Raw genomic sequence first — 13,359 nt, forward strand, 5'->3', positions numbered from 1 at the left:
CCACCCCACGCCACTCCTATTCCCAACAACTTGCCACAGGGATCGTATTTCCATGACAAACAAAGGTGTAAGACTGTCCATTCCACCCACACAGCACCTTGTATTCCCTCCCCCATTCCCCCTTTTCGCAGGGGGCTCACCACCCATTGGCAGGTTCGTGCTTGGTGCTTGGCTACCACAGAGCCCCAGCATTTGCAGCGTTTTTTCCCTTCCATGCTGCATGTATATTCTCTTGCTATTCTTCTTCCCTCCCTTGGGGAACATGCCTAGGATGTTATTGGGAATGTTCTACATTGTCTGTTGCTGATGTAAGAACAGTCTCACCTTTGTGTTTCGCTCCCTTTTCCTTTCTTTGTTTCCCTTCTCCTCCCGTTCCTCCACTTAGGCGTTTGAGGTTCCTCTTTTTCTTCTTCCTCCCTGTACACTCCTGAAGGCCAGCCCATGCATCTGCCACGTAACAGGTGACTGGGTAACGCGTAATTCCCTGCCCCAGGTCGACAGGTAGCGTTTGCATGTACCCCCTGGTACAGGCCAGGCCCAGGAATGGGTGATTGCCTGAGCTGCAACCTTCCCAAATTGTTAATTGGTCCCTCTGTCAGATGTTCGGGAGGTGTGATCTGAGGTGTGAACAATCCCTCTGTCAGATGTTCGGGAGGTGTGATCTGAGGTGTGAACAATCACCTAAGGCGGGTGGGCCCCTTGTGAAGGGAGTCCCCAGTTGGAAGGAGCGCACCATCAGAGATGCTGGCAATCATGAGGGATTTTTTCGCAGTGAGTCAATCATTTTCCCAGTCAACGTCTACGAAACTTAAAAATAGTGAGGCTAATGGTTGGAAGACCCTTCCTGCTGCATCATGGTTCCTCGTGGTTTCACATACTGAAGACGGTCAGTCTTTTGCCATGATAAATCTGTTTATTATTCAGAAAGGTTTCCAGAATGAGATTTTCACTCTGCAGCGGAGTGTGCGCTGATATGAAACTTCCTGACAGATTAAAACTGTGTGCCCGACCGAGACTCGAACTCGGCACCTTTGCCTTTCGCGGGCAAGTGCTCTACCATCTGAGCTACCGAAGCACGACTCACGCCCGGCACTCACAGCTTTACTTCTGCCAGTATCTCATCTGCTACCTTCCAAACTTTACAGAAGCTCTCCTGGTAGAGCACTTGCCCACGAAAGGCAAAGGTGCCGAGTTCGAGTCTCGGTCGGGCACACAGTTTTAATCTGCCAGGAAGTTTCATTCAGAAAGGTGTTGATGCAATTGCTGGCCCTGTGAAATCCTACTCTCGTTTACAGAATGGCACTTTGTTTTTGGAGATTCTGATTCTCAAGCAGAACAGCTGCTTGCTGCCTCACTTCTCCATGGCTACCATGTTAGTGTCGAGGCCCATAGAACTTTGAATTCTTCCCGTGTTGTAATTTACACCAGGCTGCTCGATGGTCTAACCAAGGCTGAAATCCAATCTTAAATCTCTGATCAGGCTGTCATTGCTGTCCATCATGTAATGGTAAAGATAGCTTCCTCCTTAGTGCCCACGTGCACTCTTTTCCTTACCTTTGATATAATGGTGCTGCCGTCCAAGATCAAAGCAGAATATGAAATTATCACAGTCCAGCTGTACATTCCTAACCCAATGCACTGCTACCAATGTCATAGTTTCAACCACACTAGAACATCTTGTTGACACCCAGCCAAATGTGTAACCTGTGGTAGGGATACACATGAGGGTGATTGTCCGTCTCCTTCCAGCTGTATCAACTGCAGTGGGCGGCCATGCCACCTCCTCTCGGGATTGTCCCGTCTATCTTGATGAGCGGGCTGTCAAAGAGATCCAGGTAAAGGACAAAGTGCCTTACCCAGTAGCTTGCAAGTTACTGGCTAGTTGCAAACCCTGTGTTCTCCCGTCTGGCACCTATAGTTCTGTTCTTGTTACCCCTCACCCCATGAAGGACATGGCCATGCAGGGATGTGACCTCAAATTCAGCTCTGAGGTTGTGAAATCGCCCAGCGTCAAGGTAGCATTGCCATCCCCCCGTTCTGCTGTGCAACAAACTGTCAAACTCTAATCTCAAGGGACAAAGCCACCAGCTACACAACCAGTAAGCAGGAAAAGACGGGAGGAGTGCTCCCGTGAAGACTTTCTCCATCCCTCTAGCCAAGCAACACCCTGATCATCATCTAATCGGAAAGACTCGAAGTCCACCAAAGGCAAATGGTCTTCTCCTTCACCAACATAAAGATCCTGTTCAACTGTGTCACCACATGATACATTAGCCCAGCCAGCCTCTGTCTTGCCGATGCGCACCACCAACTGTTTTTCAGCGTTGGACTCTATGGACCGACCGCACAAGCAAGCCATTGCTTCTGTGGACCCCATGGAGCAGGATCCTCCTGCTTCTGTGCCCTACAGTAGCGACTCTACATCGGCTGTCACTCGCCAGCTGCTGAGTTGACACCCCTACATCTCTTCCTCCTCATGACTGTACACCAATGGAACATTGCCTTCGGTCCCACAAAGATGATTTATGGATGCTTTTAGCATTGCAGCATCCCCTTGTACTCTGCCTTTGGGAAATGAAATTGTGCCCTCACTACCGCTTTGAGATTTCACATTACTTACCGATTCATTTTGACCTCCCCCCTGAGGTCGGCATCCCATCTCATGGGAGTGTCATGCTGCTCATATGGGACGACATTCATAGTCAGCCCATCTCCCAGACTACCCATCTTCAAGCTGTTGCAGTTCGCCTTTTGCTTCCCCACCTGACTCTTTCCCTCTGTATCATTTATGTACCTCTGTCATTCAATATCACCAGGGCAGACGTCCTTTAGCTTATTGGGCAGCTGCCTCCCCTCTTTTTGCTACTTCGTGACTTTAATGCACATTGTCCCCATTGGGGTTCTCCCAGGATCTGCCAAAGAGGTGTCCTCTTGGCTGACCTTCTTAACCAACTTAATGCCTTCTGCTTAACACTGGAGCACCCACATTCCTTTCCAACTCCTCGCACACCTATTCCCATTTGGACCTATTGTTTTGCACTGCCCAACTTGCCCATCGTCTTGAGTGGTCTATTCTCTCTGACATCTACTCAAGAAACCATTTCCCATGTGCTCTCCGTTTGCGGACTCCTACCCCATCCGTATGCACGCCCAAATGACAGCTTACTGAGGCTGGCTGACTGGCAGCTTTACTTCTCCCTGGCGACCTTCGAAGAACAACATTCCGCAATTGTGATGACCAGGTGGACAATCTCACCAATGTTATCCTTACTGCTGCAGAATGTTCCATTCCTCGTACTTTCTGTTTACCATGTCCTGTCCCAGTCCCTCGGTGGATTGAGGCATGCTGTGATGCAATTTGCGCACGGAGACCTGCTCTCTGTGTTTTTAATCATCATCCTACAATGGCCAACTGCATTCATTGTAACCAGGTGCGTGCAGTGTGTCTTCACATTCTGCAGGATAGCAAACGAGCTAGCTGGATTTCATTCATTAGTTCTTTTAACAGTTCCACCCTTTCCTCTGTCAAGTGGGCCAACCTTCGACAGCTCTCTGGGACCAAGATCCATTTGCCCACTTCCGGCCTCACAGTAGCAGATGATGTTATCATGGACTCTCTTGGTATCTCCAACACCTTGGGTCACCATTTTGTGGAAGTTTCGAGCTCTTCCCATTATCACCCTGCCTTTCTCCATGGGAAACGAGTGGAGGAGGCTCGGGCGATGCCCTTCTCTTCTCCGAATCGTGAGTGCTACAATGCTGCCTTTACTATGAGGCAGCTCGATCATACTCTCAGTTCATCCTGATCCTCCGCCCCATCCACATTCAGATGTTGCACACACCTTTCTCTTGTGGGCAAGCACTTTCTGCTTAACACATGCAACTGCATCTGGGCAGAGGGCACATTTCCTGGACACTGGCGTGAAGCCACTGTCATACCCATACCTAAGCCCAGTAAGGACAAAAACCATCCTTCTGGCTACTGCCCCATCTCTCTTACCAGCTGTGTTTGCAAGGTGATGGAACGTATGATTGCGGCTGGCTGGTATGGTGGCTTGAGTCTCGCAATTTACTGACAAATGCCCAGTGTGGATTTCAAGCATGGCATTCTGCAGGTGACCATCTCATTACTTTGTCCACCCATGTCATGAATGGTTTTCTTCGGAAATCCAAACTGTGGCCCTGTTTTTCAATTTGGAGAAGACCTACATACCTGCTGGAGAACTGGTATCCTCTATACTCTTTACATGTGAGGCTTCCATGCCCGCCTGCCCTGTTTCCTTCAGGCATTTGTACAAGATCGAGTTTTCAAGGTGTGTGTTTGCTCTGCCTTGTTGGGCACCTTTATCCAGGAAAACGGTGTGCCTCAGGGTTCCACCCTGAGTGTCATCCTCTTTATCGCCATTAAACCTATCATGGCCTGTCTCCCACCGGGCATCTCCGGTTCCCTTTTTGTTGACGATTTTGCCATCTATTGCTGTTATCCACAGATGTGTCTCACTGAGTGGCCCTTCAGTGGTGTCTTGGTTGTCTTTACTCCTGGAGCATCGACAATGGCTTTCGCTTTTCCACTGACAAAACTGTCTGTGTGAATTTCTGGCAACGCAAGTGCTTTCTCCTTACATCTTTACATCTTGGTCCTGTTGGCCTTCGTTTCATTGAAACTATGAAATTCCTGGGGCTCATGCTCGATAGGAAACTTTCTTGGTCCTCCAATGCATCTTACCTGGCAGCCCGCTGTACACGGTTCCTCAGTGTCCTACGTGTCCTCAATGGTACTTCCCAGGGTGCCGATTGAACCACCCTCATCAGTTTATATTGGTCCCTTGTCCATTCGAAACTCTACTATGGGTGCTTTGTTTATGGATCTGCACGCCCATCCCTCTTACACCGTCTGAACCATCGTGGAATCTGTTTGGTCACAGGTGCCATTTACACCAGCCGGGTTGAGTGTTGTATGCTGAAGCTGCTGAACTACCTGCCCTACCACTGTGACTTTCTCCTCAGCAGGTATGCATGCTGTCTGTCTGCCATGCGTAGCCACCCTTCCTATGCCTCCGTCTTTGATGATTCCTTTCATCGCCAGTTTGGGGCCCATCCCTCTTCTGTTACCTCCTGGAGCTTAACTTCATACTACCTGCAACTTTCCCAGTGTGTGTGAACCATTCACCACCTTGGCTTCATGAAGCGGCCCATGTTAACCTTGGCCTTCATTTGCTTCCTAAGGACACTACTCCAGCCCCGGTCTATCACCTTCAGTTTCACGACCGTGCTTGGCTACCATGGGCCCCAGCCTTTGCAGCATCTTTTCCCTTCCGTGCTGCATGTCTATCCTCTCGCTGTTCCTTTTCCCCTCCCTTGGGGAACATGTCTGAGGTGCTTTTGGGAATGTTTTTTCGCATTTTCCGTAGCTGACATCAGAACAGTCTCACCACTGTTTCTTGTTCCTTTCTTCTTTCTTTGTTCACCTTCTCCTATCCTCCTTTTGGTTCAGTGTTTGAGGTTTCTCTTTTTTCTTCCTACTCCCTGTGCACTCCTTAAGGCCTGCCCATGCATCTGATGCATAACTGGGTACTGCGTAATTCTCATCCCCGGGTCGATAGGTAGGGTTCAACGTACCACCTTATACAGGCCAGGAACAGGGAGGGGTTACAGCCTGAGGTGTTACCTTCCCAAATAGCTGATTGGTCCCTCTGGCATGTGTTCGGGAGGTGTGACCTGAGGTGTGAACAATCACCTAAGGCGGTTAGCCCTCCCTCCAGGGGAGGAGGGCAGTTGGGAGGAGCACACCATCGGAGATGCTGTCAATCACGGGGCATTTTCTCACAATGAGCCAGTCATCATCTTCACAGTCAACTTTTACAAGACGTAAATGGGATGAAGCTCTTGAGTCAAAGACCCTCCCAGCTGCACCACAGTTCCTCATTCAAAGGCCTTCCCACGGGTCCTCGTTTCATTTATTGAAGGTGCTCAGTCCTTTGCAATGGTAAACCCATTTCTTATTCAGAGAGTTGTTGATGCAATTGCCAACACTGTGAAATCATGCCCTCATTTATGCAGTGGCACTTTGCTTTAGGAGAACACGTCTGATTCTCAAGCACATTAACTGCCTACTGCTTCGCTTCTCCATGGCTATCCTGTTCATGTTGAGGCCCAAAGAACTCTGAATTCTTCCCTCTTTTTACACTAGGCTGCTCGATGATCTGACTGAGGCAGAAGTCCAAACGTACTTATCTGATCAGGGTGTCATTGCAGTCTATCAGGTGATGAAAACGGTAGATGCATCCTTAGTGCCCATACACACTCTTTTCCTCACTTTTGATAGAGTGGTTCCATCCAAAATCAAAGCATGGTATAAAGTTATCACATTCTGAGAGTATATGGTTCAAATGGCTCTGAGCACTATGGGACTTAACTACTGTGGTCATCAGTCCCCTAGAACTTAGAACTACTTAAACCTAACTAACCTAAGGACATGGAATGCGGTTCCGGACTGCGCGCCTAGAACCGCTAGACCACCGCGGCCGGCTCTCTGAGAGTATATTCTGAACCCAATGCGCTACTACCAGCGTCATCGTTTCAACCACACTCGAATGTCCTGTCGTCACCTGGCCAAATGTGTAACCTGTGATAGGGATGTTCACAAGGGCTATTGTCTGCATTCTTCTTCCCGCTGTTTCAACTGCAATGGCGACCATGGTGCCTCCTCTCAAGATTGTCCCATGTAACTTGATGAGTGTGCTATCCAGGAGATCTGGGTAAAGGAAAAAGTGCCTTACCCGGTCACGTGCAATTTATTGGCTAGTCACAAACCCTGCGTTCTACCATCTGGCAATTACAGTACAGTTCTTGCTACATCACACTCCATGAAGGACTTGACCATGCAGACATGCAACCTCAAATTCAGCACTGCAGCTGTGAAATCGCCCAGTGTCATGGGAGCATCACCGTTTCCTCATCCAGCTGTGCAAGAAGCCAGCAAACTTTCGTCTCACAGGGCAAAGTCACCTGCTACACACCCAGCAGGCTGGAGAGGGCAGAAGGACTACTCCCACAAATACTTCCTATGCTCCTCCAGCCAACAAACACCTGAGTTTTCCTCTGCCAACCAGAAAGGCCGCAAGAAGTCAAGCAAAGACAAATGGTCTTCTTCTTCACCAACTCGGAGATCCTTTTTGACGGTGTCGCCACATGGTACCCTTGCCCAGCCAAACTCCGTATCGCTGGTGCACACTGCCAAATGTTTGTGTGCCCTGAACTCTGAAGATCGACAGAAGGAAAATGCCGATGACTCCGTAGATCTCATGGAGCAGGATTCTCCAGTCTCTGCACCCTGTAGCGGTGAGTCTTTGAAGGCTGGCACTTGGCAGCTGCTGAGGCGACACTCCTTCATTTTGTCCCTCCTCCTCTTTCCTCCTTATGACTCTCCTTCAATGGAACGTTCTTGGCCTGTGATCAGAGTATTTATGTCTGCCCTTAGAATCGCAGTGTCCACTTGTTCTGTGCCCACAGGAAACAAAATTGCGTTCTCATGACCACTCTGAGCTCTTGCATTCTTTCTGGTCTGTTTTGACCTCTTCCCCCTTCCCCCAAGGACAGCATTCCATCTCACGGGGGAGTCAGTCATGCTGTTTATATGGGAGGACATTCATAGTCAAGCCGTCTCCCTGACTACCCACCTTCAAGCTGTTGCAGTTCGTCTTTTCCTTCTCCACATGACACCTGTGCCTCCTCCTTCAATTACTTCTTTGATCGCCAGTATGGGGTGCGTTCCCTCTTCTGTGTTATCTCCTGGAGTTCATTTTCGGCTCTTGCTCCGGCAACTTAACTTCAAGCTACCTTCAACTTTCCTGGCGGGTGTGAACGCTTCACCACCTTGGCGTCGTGTGGCGGCCCATGTTCACTATTGCCTTCATTCACTTCCCAAGGACACTACTGCAGCTCTGCTCTGTTACCTTCAGTTTCACAACCTTCACATGGAACTTTGCGACAGTACCTTTGTGTACACTGATGGCTCTCAGACTGACTGTGATGTCGGGTGTGCCTTCATCATTGGTACCGATGTGTTTCAGTATTGGCTTCCGGAACACTGATCAATATTTACAGCAGAGCTCTTCACCCTGTATTAGGCCATGCAGTACATCCAACGACACTGGCTTTTCAATTGCATCATCTGCTCTGACTCTCTCTGTACGCTTCAGAGCCTCTGTGTGCTGTACACCGTCCATCCTTTAGTGCAACAGATCCTGGAAAGTTGTCACTTGTTCACTCTTGATGGAGACACTGTGATATTTGTGGGTTCCTTGTCACATTGGTCTGACAGGAAACGAGGCCACTGATGCTGCTGCCGAGGCTGCAGTGCTCGTACTTCAGCCTGATAGTTCTTACATTCTCTCCGATGATCCGTGTTGCCATTGTCAGCAGGTGGTATCACTTTAGCATCGCCACAGGTCCTCCCTTCATGGGAACAAACCTGTCCCAGCAGCTTGGATGACCACCTCTTGGCCCTCTCACCATGAGGAGATAATTTTAGTTTGGTTGTGTATTGGGCACTGTCTTTTTAGCCATCGCCATTTGTTAAGTAGTGCTCCCCACCAATTCATGCTCATTGTGGTCAAGGTCAACCTTTGACAGTCTGCCATTTCCTGACAGAATGCCCCCTTTTTTAACCACTTGCATTCTCATTTGTGTTTGCTGTCCGAGTTACTGGCCATTTTAGCAAACAATGCATGGTGTATTTTATAGACCCTTCTCTACGTAGCAGTGTTTAGCTATCTTCTCTTCCATCGATTGGGATTAAGTGTAGTCATTTTTAACTCCTCTCTTTGTCTTCATGTTCTACAGTTCTGACATGGGTGCATATGACCATAGTTGTTTTTGCACTGCAAAAGAAAACCAACCAACCAACCTCATACTCTAGACCTGTCACAGACATATCCTACCCCATAGAGGCATGTCTGCCTGTGTAAATGGCCGTGTCATATATGAGCTCTGCTGCAAACACTGCATAACCTTTTATGCTGGTATGACTACCAACCAGCTGTCCTCCTGGGTCAATAGCCAAACTGTTAATGAGCAAAGTTCACCATCCAGTGGCACGACTATCATCTGAGCACAACATGCTCAATTTCAGTGGCTGCTTTACAATCCGAGCCATCCACCACCAGGTTCTCTGTACAGATAGGAGTTGTCCTTGAAGCATATTCACCACTCCTGTAATCATCCTGGCCTCAATCTCAGGTAATTCACTATCCCCACATCCTCCACCCATCAGTTTCCTCTTCCTTTATGCTACCACTCCATCTCATTTCAACACCTACATTCCCTTCAGCACATGCTGCTTCCTATCAGCGACTTCAGTTGTTCCAGCCATATACCTGCCATCGCTCTATTCCATATTCCTATCTGGCAAACCGGCTGCATCCATCCAAGCAACCCACCCAGCTGACTGAAGGATAACTCTGAAAGCTAGCAAGTTTTCTTTCTTTTGTGTGTGCCTACCAACAATGCAACACTTCTGCTTTGCAGTGAGCAGTCTCCTTCAATCCTAACACATTTAGATTCTACAACTACTTTCCAACAATATTAATACTGTGTTTTCTTACATATTCCCTCGCGAGACATGATGATGTAAGATCTCTGTGGAATGATACAAATTAAATATGTATAGAGCCACACACAGCATGTGAAGGCATTGACAAGAACTAAGACACAGAGTTATACTCAAATCCTGACTCCATTGTTGGTTGTAAGCTGCCTTTTCTTTTTCCAAGTGTGTTAGGTAGTGCCACAATGTAACAGGAATTCCAACACTAAGTGTAAGGTAATTGATTCAGTTGGTACAACAAAATAAAGCACATTTACCAATGGCTATTACTGCTTTATAGTTTTAGATTGCAACCATCGGTGGGGATTGGTTAGACACTGTAGTGTAACTGTCTTGCTGGGAATTAATATTCTCAAAAGAAAATAATTCAGAGTAAATGGCTTTAAGAAATAATGATTTTTGAAATAGTAGCTGAAATAAATGTTCTTAAAGTTGGGTAGGTGTAACTCAGTTTGTTCAAAATAATAAATGTTGACCAGAACTTACGATCATTTTGATACTTTGCTACAGATGACTTCTCCTGCAAGTTTAAGTGAATATTGGCTAGAGAACAGCATGGTTCTCGAAAGACACAAAAAATTAGAATTTTAGGTATACAATTTATTAAATCACACAGCACTGCTCATGATCTTACATCATACTGGACATTCTACACAATTTCGTGCATATCTTATCTACTCTTTCTAACAATTGATGTCTTATTGGATATAACAAATTAACCAATTACAATTACAGAAGTTGTTGATAATTACAAAAAATGTTATCATCCAGTGGTTATAATTGAAGTTCAATGGAATTAACAGATTTCTTGTTTTCATGGAAAAATATGTGAAATGATATGAATAAACAGTGCTGATTACATTTTTGTTAATTACACTGAAACTACATTATCCTAAATATTTCTACCATGATTCCTGTTTCAAATATGTGTATGTTACTTTTTAATGTGAATCGAATTTCTTTATATAACACAGCAATCCAAATAAACACTTTGTTTACATTATTAATCTGGTTTCATGTTATAAATTTTAATAAATATGAGTTAATTAGATGGTGTGTTAACCAATAGCATAGCATGCTGACAGTATGATAAGCAGAGTTGTCGCAGGTAACAAACATTGTAATTACAGTATATTTGGTATCTGTTTCGTTACTCAATTGTTCATAAATGAAAAGCCCTAATTGTAACCAAACAAAATGACAATACATGTTCCTACCAGTGGATGGAAGTAATATTAGTGAGTACTTTAACATGAAGTTGTTGAAAATTACCTTACAGAGCTCAAAAGGCAAAACTACTTGCATGGTTCCTACCTAAAGACATACCAGTTAATCATGCAATATAAATAAGCTTCAAAATCATAAGAAAAATGAGCTGTTACCTTTCATCACTAGTGGCATTTGGCAGCATGGTAGCCATGAGCTCAAGAAAATGTGCTGGCAGTAGGGGAAGAATGCTATCATAGTTACTATGTTAAACTACTTGTAGCCATGCACTGTTCCTCAGCTCCACTATGTGGTGAATGGTGCATGTTATTTACTCATGACTTCATAGTTATGATTTGTACAGCATTATTTTTAGATGCCCCATATATAACATTTGTCTGCCTATGTTATTGTTAATATCAAAAGCCACATCGTTATTGGAATAGTCATCAGATATAACATTATGAATTTTAAGAGAATTTTTGTTTGGCTGTTTCAGATTGTGAGGAACTCAACTCTCAGCTTGACCAGTTAAATTCTCTTTTGGATGCAATGGAACAGAAAAATGATGAGATTCAAGAACAGCTCCTTCAGCTGCTGCAGTGTAATAGAGAAACAAGGAAACTTTTTGAACTTAGCAGAAATTCACAACCTAGTGCATAGGAATGAAATTTCACCTAAACTGTAGTATTCGCAGATGAATTGATCAGTTCTTCATGCAGAATAAGCATTTATTGTTTCAAGGGTGAGGCATAAATCATGTAAAAATTGTACATTTGTGATTTTTGAATAATTGTAAAAAGATATCCAAGAGTACAAGCTGAAAAAGTACCTGCACTCAGAGGAACACTTTAATTGTAAATAGCAGTCACAGTGATCCGTATACATAGTTGTGAAGTCTCACTTCAAGCCTGTGCTTGTTAACCTTCTATTGGCCTCCCCAACACACAGTTCTTTCTTTATTTTCCAGTGCAGTAGACTACTACATCAAGAACTAAATTGCTTTCAGGTGGCTCCTTTGCTTGTCCTATAAAACCTATTTAGACAAATTAGCATCTGCCTTTCCTCATTATCCATCCGTTGTGCCTGCTCTTCTCAACATTGTGTGTATAGTTTCAGCAAGAAATATTCCAGCCACACACTAATTGCCACAGATTTTGGTCAAAATAAATGTTTTCTGTTAAATTTTGTTTTAGGGTGAAATGTGATTTGAACATATGAGCTATGCTGAAAGGTAAATAAACTGAAAATCATTTAACTTTGCTGTGTGATTAGCCAAATTCTATGCAAATGCCATTGACAACATTTTGTGTCAATGAGTAAAGTTTTGTGAAAATATGTAACTGATTGTCTGTGTTTATCATTGGCTGCCATAAAAACAATGTATTGATAAAGCATTTATATGGTTTGGTATAAATTCAGTAAGGATATGTTAACACATATATGTTATTTTATTAGGTACTTCAATAAAGTTCTATAAAAATGTTATGACATTTAAGTAGAACTCATTTGTCAATAATATAAAATGATTTTTGTTTGCTTGCAGTACACATGATTAATGTACAAACTGCATAAAGTGGCACCACTCATTGGTTGGAGGGGCAGTTGGGAAATGTTCATTCTTGGAATGTTTGCAAAGCCCATCATCGGCAGTGCCTGTTTCCATTCTTACCTTCTTTCTAGTATGCTGAATCAGAAAGTTGGTCAGGTCTCTAAAATTTTATTTTATGGAATGTAAATTATATGGTACATACACATGCCAAATTTCTGTTCATCTTGCTGTTTAAAAAATACAAGAATGTCCTTTGCTTTCATTAGACACAAGAAATGCATTTAAATTTTATGTGAGTGGCTTCCAGGTACATCCAGCTGTTAATTTATATGGGAGCTTTAGCAAATTGACTGCCACGAGGTCATCACCAGCCACAACAGAGCCTCATGCTCGCTGGCAGCTGTGAAACATGCATAACTATATGCGCGGCAATCAGTGTATTAGTGTACAGCTCAGCATATAAAAATGATTGGAGCAGATGAGGCAAAGTATCCATGGATGCATATCTCTAACCATTCCATTGTTGAATGGAAATTACATCTGTTGAAGTAATATACACAAAATTTTAATCAAGTTTGCTGAACATTGATTTTAAGCCTACTATTCCCAAATTTGAGTCCTCTTTAGCTGCTTCAGTTTCAAAGTAGGATTGGATTGAATTGAATTGAGAGGAACAGACCAAACAGTGAGGTCATCGGTCTCATTGGATTAGGGAAGGATGGAGAAGGAAGTCGGCCGTGCCCTGTCAAAGGAACCATCCCAGCATTTGCCTGAAGCGATATAGGGAAATAACAGAAAACCTAAATCAGTATGCCGGACGTGGGATTGAACCATCGTCCTCCAGAATGCAAGTCCAGTTGCTAACCTCTACGCCACCTCACTTGCTCCTCAAAGTAGGATTTAGTTCAGTTGCTGCAGTGTTCTATTATAGACATGCCGTCAAAAAGTAATAAAAATCTCTTTGTTGGGATTACAAGTGTTGAGGAGAAGAAGA

General features: G+C 44.7%; 1 protein-coding gene across 1 annotated transcript in view; it reads left to right on the forward strand.

Annotated features, from left to right (window-relative positions):
* The window catches only part of LOC126481193 (UPF0184 protein AAEL002161), a 31,038-nt gene extending 19,176 nt beyond the window's left edge, over positions 1 to 11,862 (forward strand). Inside the window, exon 2 of the mRNA XM_050104784.1 lies at positions 11,313 to 11,862. Coding sequence (XP_049960741.1) covers positions 11,313 to 11,476 — 164 coding nt within the window. The 3' untranslated portion in view covers positions 11,477 to 11,862. The remainder of the gene's footprint in view (positions 1 to 11,312) is intronic.
* The last annotated feature ends 1,497 nt before the right edge of the window (positions 11,863 to 13,359 follow it).

Source organism: Schistocerca serialis, chromosome 5 (assembly GCF_023864345.2).
Source record: "Schistocerca serialis cubense isolate TAMUIC-IGC-003099 chromosome 5, iqSchSeri2.2, whole genome shotgun sequence".
In the NCBI taxonomy this organism is placed as follows: domain Eukaryota; kingdom Metazoa; phylum Arthropoda; class Insecta; order Orthoptera; family Acrididae; genus Schistocerca; species Schistocerca serialis.